This window comes from Phyllostomus discolor, chromosome 1 (genome assembly GCF_004126475.2).
Source record: "Phyllostomus discolor isolate MPI-MPIP mPhyDis1 chromosome 1, mPhyDis1.pri.v3, whole genome shotgun sequence".
In the NCBI taxonomy this organism is placed as follows: domain Eukaryota; kingdom Metazoa; phylum Chordata; class Mammalia; order Chiroptera; family Phyllostomidae; genus Phyllostomus; species Phyllostomus discolor.
Window position 1 is genome coordinate 3348074 of NC_040903.2, and position 8983 is coordinate 3357056.

At 60.6% G+C, this 8983-nt stretch overlaps 1 protein-coding gene across 2 annotated transcripts in view; it reads left to right on the top strand.

Annotated features, from left to right (window-relative positions):
• The window catches only part of EVC2 (EvC ciliary complex subunit 2), a 57586-nt gene extending 50645 nt beyond the window's left edge, over nucleotides 1–6941 (top strand). For both annotated transcript variants that reach the window (XM_036018690.1, XM_036018695.1), the window contains exons 16-20: nucleotides 57–271; nucleotides 1713–1800; nucleotides 2695–2891; nucleotides 4602–4703; nucleotides 6264–6941. In XM_036018690.1, coding sequence (XP_035874583.1) covers nucleotides 57–271; nucleotides 1713–1800; nucleotides 2695–2891; nucleotides 4602–4703; nucleotides 6264–6531 — 870 coding nt within the window. In that variant the 3' untranslated portion in view covers nucleotides 6532–6941. The remainder of the gene's footprint in view (nucleotides 1–56; nucleotides 272–1712; nucleotides 1801–2694; nucleotides 2892–4601; nucleotides 4704–6263) is intronic.
• Nucleotides 6942–8983: the final 2042 nt, after the last annotated feature.

An 8983-nucleotide genomic window follows, 5' to 3' on the forward strand; every position in this document is an offset into this window, starting at 1 on the left:
CCCTGTGCCCATCTGCCTCGTGCTCACCCCCTCCCCCCACCACCCCCGCTGTGCAGGAGCTCCAGGAGCTGGAGAGGAAGCTGGAGGACCAGCTGGCCCAGCAGGAGGCGGCGCAGCTGCAGCAGGCCCTGGCCAGTTGGCAGCAGTGGGCGGGGGATGGGCCCGGGCCTCCGAACGAGCCCGAGGACACGGACTCTGTGAGGCAGGTGTCCGCTGTGCTGCGGCACGCCCTGAGCAAGAGCCAGAAGTTACTGGAGCACCAGCAGCAGAGGTGAGCGGGCCCATGGCAGTCCTGGTGGCAGAGGGGCGGGCGGGGGGTGGACACCCGGCCTCTCACGCTCAGCGGAACGAGGAGGCGCCATCCCGGCGCTCAGACGGGGCTGCTGCCTGGGCAGCCCGCCTCTGCCCTGACACCGTCCTGCACTGCGTTTGCTGTCTATCTGACGCCACTGAGGTTTTCCCGAACACAGTGTGTTTGCACTTTTTATTTCGAAACCGTCACAGACTCTCAGGAAGCTGCACAGACAGTGCCGCGGTCGCACACGCCCTTCCCCCGCCCCCCGGGTGGCCCCTCCCGTCACGCACCCCGGGCGTCGGCCCCGACACAGGCATGGGGGGGGGGGCGGGGGGGCAGGGACCACGGGCCTCCCGGCCTCACCGTCACGCCATGTCACGTTGTAGATCCGCTTTTGTACAATGGGAAACAGCCAGAACCCCGATTTTTACTTTTTCAATGAACACGAGGGGGTTCGCTTTGTCCGCGGCGTGAAGAGCGCTCGGAAAACGTCCTTTTTGACAGCTTCCTAACTGTCCGCTGCGAGGGTGACGCCGAGGGGGAAGGGCGGGCCCGTCTTTGAAAGCCTGTGCACACGGTCCTAGGCAGGAAGGGGACCAAACTGTAACAGAGGTGATGTGACGGGTGGTTTGAACTGGTCGGGTTACACTTCTCCACATACACGCAGCCTGGGCGTGTGATCCGGCCCCACTGACCTGATGCCAGGAGGGGCCGGTCCCTGTGCTCAGAGGGGACGCTCAGGGCCGCGGACTGGCCCGGGAGCAGCGCGGAGGCCGTTGAACGCCCTGCTGTCCTGTGTGCTCCGTGGCGGGCGCTGCTGGTGGTCAGGTGTCCGATGTGCAGGGGGCCTGCAGGGCGCTGGGCGGCACGAACCAGCAAGGGTGTGGGGCGGCCGATCCCTGGTGCCGACCTGAATGGGCCAAGGGGTGGGGTAGGCAGGGCCTCTCGTGTGCAAGGTGGGAAGCCCTACGGGCACCCTCCTGTGGAAAGGTGCCCCCGCCCAGCCTCTGGGGCCCGAGCCAGGGACACCCTTGGACGATGGCCCCGGGCCAGGGCACAGAGGGGATGCATCCCCGGAGCCAGATCTCCTTGAGCATGGCCTGGGCAGCCAGTCCTGGCGTTTTCCAGGCAAGGCTGCCGACCGCCCTGCAGAGCTGCCACCGTGCGGCCCCCACACCTGCCCAGAGCTGCCCGCTCCGCTCCGAGGGGCCCTCCGTCCCGCTGGGCGGTCCCCAACGCCCCCAACACACTACGGCAAAGCAGCCCGGGCCCTGACCCCCTCTGGCCAGCCCTCTCCGTGGATGTAATCAAACGCAGTGTAGAGCAGAGCGGGGTTCTCTGCTGTGGGAAGTGCCTGGACGATCTCGTAGCCTCGCCTTCTAACAAAGCGGCCCTCGCGGGCTGCACCCCACCGCAGGCTACGAGAGGAGCGTGAGGACTGCGCCGTGCTGGAGGACGCGCTGGAGACGATGGAGACGGACACCTTCGTGACCCTGTACGGCCAGGTGAGAGCACGGCCTTCTGGGCGGGCAGGGCCCACTCTCTCTCCGGGCCTTTTGTTTTGAAATAATCTGAGAGCTGCAGGCAGTTGCCACGGTAGCAGGGAGAGTCCCAGGGCCCCGCCCCTGTCTGGTTCAGTTTCCGCTGTGGTCGCGCCTTCCGAAGCCCAGCCCCCTGGCAAAGCCTGGACACGGACCTTGCTATCGAGTCCGTGTGCCGTTTTGTCTGGGCGGACTCCTGCAGCCAACACCGCCGTGAAGACTGAGCTGTTCCGTGAACACACACGTGTGCCCCGTGCCACCCCTGGGGCCCACACCCGTCCCTGCGCCCTGGGCCACTGCTCCCTTGTCCTCTGCACCGGGTCCGTCCTGGCGTGCCATACACATGCAGTCACGCAGCAGGGGACCCGTGGAGACTGGCTTCTTCCAGGCAGCACAGCGCCCCCAGATCCACCCTGTCCCTTCTTACTGCCGAGTGCTGCTCCGTGGTGGGGGGGCCACGGCACAGTTTCTTTAACTGCCCACGGGCCTGGGGTCATTTCCGTTGTTCCCAGAGCCTGTACTGTCCCCACCCCAGAGTCCCGTTGCCCCTCGGAACGGAAAGGAGACGTCACTCATTGCCACCGCTGTCAGCCAGGACGTTGGCTGCGGCGAGTGAGCTGGGAGCGGTCTGGAGGGGCGGGCGAGGGCTTTGGAAATGTCATGAGGAGCCCAGGCTGCTGACCAAATGGGTTTTTTCTGACAGCTCTGCAAACGTGGGGACGTGTTTCTGAGACTAAGCTACTGAAATATTTATTTCCCGGGACAAACTGCCCCAGGCCTGCGATCCGTTAGAGCCTGCTGCTTATCGGGGCTGCAGGGCCGAGGCCTGAGCCCCCCCCCCCGCCTGCCCCCCCTCAGGAGCTGAGGCTGGCCTCGTACCTGTCCAAGCTGACCATGGTGCCGGCCGGCACGCTGCACCGCCTCCTGAGCGTGGTGCTGCCCACAGCCTCGCAGCCCGAGCTGCTGGCCGTGCTCGAGTCGGTCAGCCAGAAGCAGCCGGACCACGCGGTGGAGCAGGACGGCATCGGGGGGCCGGCCGACCCGGGCAGGAGGGGGTGAGTCGGCGTCCGCCAGCCCTGGCAATCAGGGAGCGAGGCTCCGGGGGGGAGAGAACAGGGGGAGGCAGGGGTGTGGGGCCCCCACGGCAGCAGAGGTGCCGGAAGTTTCTGTGAATCTTTCCAAGTCCCGGGAGACCTGCGTGTTTTGTCAATGTGCAAAGTCATGCTGTGTAACAATTGTCCCGTTTTTCAGACTACACTTCCTGTTACTTAATCAACAATTTAAAATTCATACTGTTCTCCGTTACAATGAAGGTATTACCAATGAAACACCTTCATTGGTGTTATTTTTGACGGCTGCCTAATATGCCTCAGTCCCCCCACCCCCGATGTGGGTGCTGTGAGGCCCTGCTGCCGGACTGCCAGCGTGGGCTCCCTTCTCCTCTCCTCAGTCGGGGGCGGGGCTGCAGGGATGCACTCCTGCAGGACCCGGTCCAGGTGCGAGCTGGGCCAGCAACGGCCCTTTGTGAGGAGGGGCACAAAGCAGGGGTGTGGGGGGCAGCCGGCAGTGCCGCCTGAGGACAGAGTCTGTGGGGGTGGGGTGCGAGGGCAGCTGTGGCCAGGCCCCGAAGTGCTGCATGCCAGGCAGCGAGGGCTGAGTTTCCACCAGATTCATGGGAGGCCAGGGTGGGGGTCTGGGAGCCGAGAATCTGTCAAAACGGCACGGTTGCCTGGGAAAGCGTGTGTGTGTGTGTGTGTGTGTGTGTGTGTAGATTATTTCTCCTGGAAGAAGGGGCAGTGTGGTTTCATTAGGGGTGTCGAGGGTCCCTGAGTCAGAGGTAGGAAGCCCAGCTGAGGGTAGAGTAGGGCCGTGGCGGGAGGAAGGGTGGGAGCGTGGGAGCGTGGGAGTGTGGGAACACAGCTGTGGGCAGGGCTGGTCATCCACGGGGGCGGGGAAGAGGCTGTTAGCGCTGGTGAGGCCAGCACAGTCAGGGGGCTGGAGTGGGCGTGGCCCAGGCTGGGTGTGGGTGTGGCCAGAGGGCTAGATGTGCCTGGGGACTTGGTCAGGGGGTGGGGTGGGCGTGGCCCGAGCTGGGCGTGCTCAGAGAGCCGGGTGGGAGGTGGTTAGAGAACAGCCTGCCACCGCGTGGTTTCTCCCAGTGCACAGCCAGGTGGGGACGTGCAAATGTCAGGCATTGGAAGTGACTCTGGAGCAGGAACATGCATGGTCCCAGGGAATCTACTTCTGCCCGGGGGGCCGTCCCTGAGGACCTTATTTACGGGGCTGCGCCTTTGGCCAGTGCCGTTTGGGGGGCTGGTGAGCAGGCGCAGTCAGGCTGACGGGGGACCGGCCGAGAGCACCCAGGGCGGCCGTGAGCAGGATGTGGAGCGCGACCAGGTCTTTCTCGCCCGTCCTCACGGCTCACGTGTCGCTGTCTCTGAGGACAGGCAGACACTACGCTTGTGTCCCCAGTGCCCTGTCCCATCATTTGGGAGTCTTGGTTTCAAGCCACAGAAACTGACTGGCTCATCTAAGCAAGGAAGGGTGCATAAGGGAGGGACCTGTCAGGACGCCCAGTCCAGAGGCCACAGCCGGGGACAGGCACCTCATCTCAAGGTGCTGGATGGACGTGCCCTGAACAGGTGGAGGACAAACGGCTCGAGCCCCCAGCCCCTCACATCAGGACGGAGCCCGGGGCTGTTCGGGGTGGTGGCTCGCTGGGAGACTCGGTCCTGAAAACCGCGACACTCCCTCCTCGCCTCCAGGAAACACCAGGGCTGGTGGCGGGACTTGGACAGCAGGCTGCGCGGAGAGCTCGTCGGCAAGGGGTCGGAGCAGCGGCGGTGGGCCCGCCAGAGGAAGGCGAGGTAAGGAGGGGCACCTGTGCTCAGGTGGGCTGCGGAGGGGTCGGCCAGGCTGCCTGGGAGCCCGGAAGGGGGCCAGGCCTTCTTGACGACCACGGTCTGTCTTCCGAGTGGGCCTGCTCCGGGAGCTAAGGACGGGCCTCTGGCTCTCAGTGGATGAGCCTGCCTGTCGTCCGTCAGCACTGGAATGACGCACCCGTGCTCAGCGGGGGTCCTTTTTTAGCGGGGCCGTGGGAAGGAGCGTAACGCCCCACGGCCGTTCTGGCTGTGCAGCTAGCCTCACCTGTCCAGGTGTGTGGGGCCGGAAGTGGCGACCACAGCCCGGAACGCAGGGAGGCCAGGAGGAGAGGCCCAGGCCTGCAGCTGGGAACCGTGGCCCTGGGCCTGGGGCAGCTAACGAACCCCTTCGTTCCCCACATTTCCGGGCCTCTCGAGTGTCTTTCTCCTTTAACCGTGGGGACTGCACCCTCAGTGAGCAGAGGAAAGAGGGACGGGGGGCTGTAGGCTGCTGCACCCCATTTACTACTGTCTCCAGTAATGCCCACGGGGGGAGGCTTGGAGCAAGAGTAACATCCCGTGGATTCACGGTGGGTTACCACGTGATACCCGCTGTGTGCGTGGGGGACGGCTGATGGCCACGGCAGTGTCTGGTCTGAGCTCCACCCCCTGCCCGAGAGCTCAGAGCCTCGGGGACGGTGCTGAGACCGTGCCGCCTGGGTTGCCCACGAGGGGACTCTCGGAGGCACGGATCGTGGGCTGCGTTTCAGAACCTAGTCCCCAGGAGACTGGGTCAGGATGCAGAGCCCCAACCACGGAAGCGAGAGGCAAGCCATTACAATGGAAGGGGCTCCCCTGAGGAAGGGAAGTCGGTTGCTCGACGTCACGGTGGGGGGGCCCAGGCGCCCCGGGCCGCGTCTCCGGAGTGAGCCCCCCTCTCCTGCTTCAGACACGTTTTGTCTGTGGCTTTGCTGTCGGGTCTGGTCAGCGGGCTCTCTGCCTGAGGACCGCAGGCGGTGGTCCCGGGAGGGGGCAGGGGCTCTGAGCGTAGCATACACCAGTTTCTGTGTGTAAATAGTCCCACTGCGGCCGGTGTGCAGCGCACAGCGTGGTGACAGCAGACTCGCTCACTCCTGCACGGGTCTCGGTTGTGCGTCGGGAAGGGCTGTCTGCAGCGGCCCCTGCCGCAGGCCTCGGCCGATCTCGGGGGCCACCTGGGGACCAACAAGAAAAGCTTTCTTTAAAGTGGTTCGTCCTGGCTGGTGTAGCTCAGTGGATTGAGCGTGGGCTGCGAACCAAAGTGCCGCAGGTTCAATTCCCAGTCAGGGCACATGCCTGGGTTGCAGGCCATGGCCTCCAGCAACCGCACATAGATGTTTCTCTCTCTCTCTCTTTCTCCCTCCCTTCCCTCTCTAAAAATAAATAAATAAAATATTAAAAAAAAAAAACGTGGTTCCTGACTGGGAACCCAGAGACCAAAAGAAGGTTCTCCTGGGGACCTCTGGCAGGACACTCAGGAGGGTCAGATGCCACAAATGTCCATGTGACCTTTTTTTTTTTTTTTAGCGTATTGAAGAAGACACGCCCCCCCCTCCGAGAGAGGGCGGTGTTCTCCGGGAAGGGGAGCTGGCCGCACCTGTCCCTGGAGCCCAGCGGCGAGCTGGTGCCCGTGCCTGTGGTCGGGGCGGAAGCCACGGACCTGTTCCACACGGGCGAGAGGCTCTTCGTGTTCAGAAACCTGAAGGATCCCGAGATCCCCCTGCAGGTCCCCCCCAGGAGAAAGAAGAACTTCCTGAACGCCAAGAAGGCCGCCTGGGCCTTGGGTGCGGACTAGCCGTGGGAAGGCGCCACGGCGTCTCCAGCGCTTGGTCTCTCCCGCCCACCTGCGCGTGTGTTCGCGCTGCACGAGCTGAAGACGGGAGTCACCCATGGGAGACACGGGCGCCCCAACGAGCCCCCTCCCCGACTTCCGAGGCCCCAGTTTACCCCGTGCGCAGCAATCTCCCAGACGGCCCGCTCTGCTCGGCTCTACAAGGGGCGCGACGAGACGCAGGGCCAGCGCGAACACTGGGTCCCCCCTTGCCGGGGGCCTGCAGGAGACCCCGTCCGTCCCCGATTCGCGTCCCCGCGACGTCTGGCTGCGTTACGGGCCGGTGTCGCAGGCTCGCTCTTCTTACATGTTGCGCTTGTTACATACTGTTTTTATCAAGGAACTTTAAACAAAATAAAATACTTTACACAGAGCTCTTCTTGGTGGAACTCACTTTCCTCCCTGTGGGGGCGGCTGCTGTTTGTCGGCTCAGGTGTTGGCCACACTCGGGGTGCTCACCCCAGGTCCACCCTCTCGTGCCGGGGCCAGAGCACGTCTCCGGTTCAAACCGGAGTCCCTTGTCCCTCTTCGCAGATGAGGGAGTTCAGGGGCCCAGAAAGGTGAGTGGGTCTATGCGAGGTCGTGAAGCTAGTGAGCAGCAAAATCGGGATTCTCACTGCTCCGCCCCCTGGCCTTGTCCTTTCTCCTGCATTTAAAGTTTACCTTCGGTTTACAGTCCATGTTGCTTTTATTGGTTTTTATTGGGTTCAGGTGTCCAGCATCGTGGTTAGACCGTCACACACTTCACGAAGCCTTTGCCCTGGTCTTTCCAGCACCCACCCGGCACCGTACGCAGTTATCACAATAGTACCGGCTGCACCCGCTGTGCGGGGCTTTCATCCCCGGGACTCTCATCCCCGGGACTGTCCTGGGACTGCCCGTCTGTACTTCTGCATCCCTCCCCCTTTCCCACCCGGCCCCCTCCCCTCTGGCCACCACCGGTCTGTTCTCTGTGTCAAAGACTCTTGTTTCAACTTTATTCACTTATTTTGTCCCTTAGATTCCACGTATAAGTGAAATCACGCGGTATTTGTGTTTCTCTGTCTGACTTGTTCCACGTAGCTTACCCCCCTCCAGGTCCATCCGTGCCGTGGCCGGTGGTGGGATTCCATTCTCCGTTATGGCCGAGTGACATCCTGTTGTGTACACGTGTTCTCGCCCGTGGACGGGCGCTTGGGCGCTCCCGTATCCCGGCTGCTGTAAGCAGTGCTGTGCTGGACGTGGGGTGCCTGTGTGCGTTCACGTCAGTGAGCGAATTTGGGTGTCTCTGGACAGGCACCCAGAAGAGGGGTCTTCAGGTCATAAGACATGACCTCAAGCTCCACCTCTAATTTTTTGAGGACCCCCCCCTCCACGTTTTCCATGGTCTGGCGGCAATTTTAATCAGGGTTTCATGTTTCATGTTCAACCGCTACACTTCTTCGGTGAAGGCCCTGGTTACATTTTTCGTCCACTTTCCCTCGGGCTGCTTGTTTCACTCCACCTGAGCTCTGAGGGGTCATCGTATATTCCGGACACAAGTCCTTATCAAATATGTGGTTTTCCAATATTTTCTCTCATTCTGCATTTCGTCTTTTCATTGTTTTTACGGTGCCTTTTTACGAGCAGAAGTTACGGATTTTGATGAAATTCAATTTATCAGCTTCTTTTATGGATTATGCTTTTGGTGTGTAAGAAATCTTAATCCAACATCACAAAGGGTTTGGGGCCTGCGTTTTCTTCTAGAAGAGTGTGTGTGTGTGTGTGTGTGTGTGTGTGTATTCAATGTATATACACAGGTAAATAAATAAATGTTTTATAGCTTTCCATCTATGATCCATTTGAGTTTTTTTTTTATAGTGTGCCAGCTATGGATCAAAGTTCTTTTTTTGCATATATACTTCCAATTACTGTCACAGCATCTTTTTTTTTACAAAAGATTTTATAAGGGAGGGAGTAAGGGAGGGAGAGAAACATCAACGTGTGGTTGCCTCTTGCACTCCCCCCACTGAGGACCTGGCCCACAACCTAGGCATGTGCCCTGACTGGGAATTGAACCAGTGACCCTTTGGTTCACAGGCCACGCTCAATCCACTGAGCCACACCAGCCAGGGCTACAGCATCATTTTTTAAAGGCTGTTCTTTCTTCACTAAATTGCCTTTACACCTTGGCAATCAGTTGTACAAACACACATACTAGTCAGTCATTTCTGTACTTTCTCTTCTGTTCCATTGATCTATTGGCTTATTTTGACACCAATTATAGTTTCTTGATTACGATAGCCGTGCTGTCTTGGATCCAGTAATGTTAAATGAATAAATTCATTGTTTTTCCACAAAGTCGTTTTGGCTATGATAGGTCCTTTGCATTTCCATACAAATTTCAGAATTACGTTTCTACCAAAAGCCTGCGGTGATTTTGGTTCAGATTGTCTTG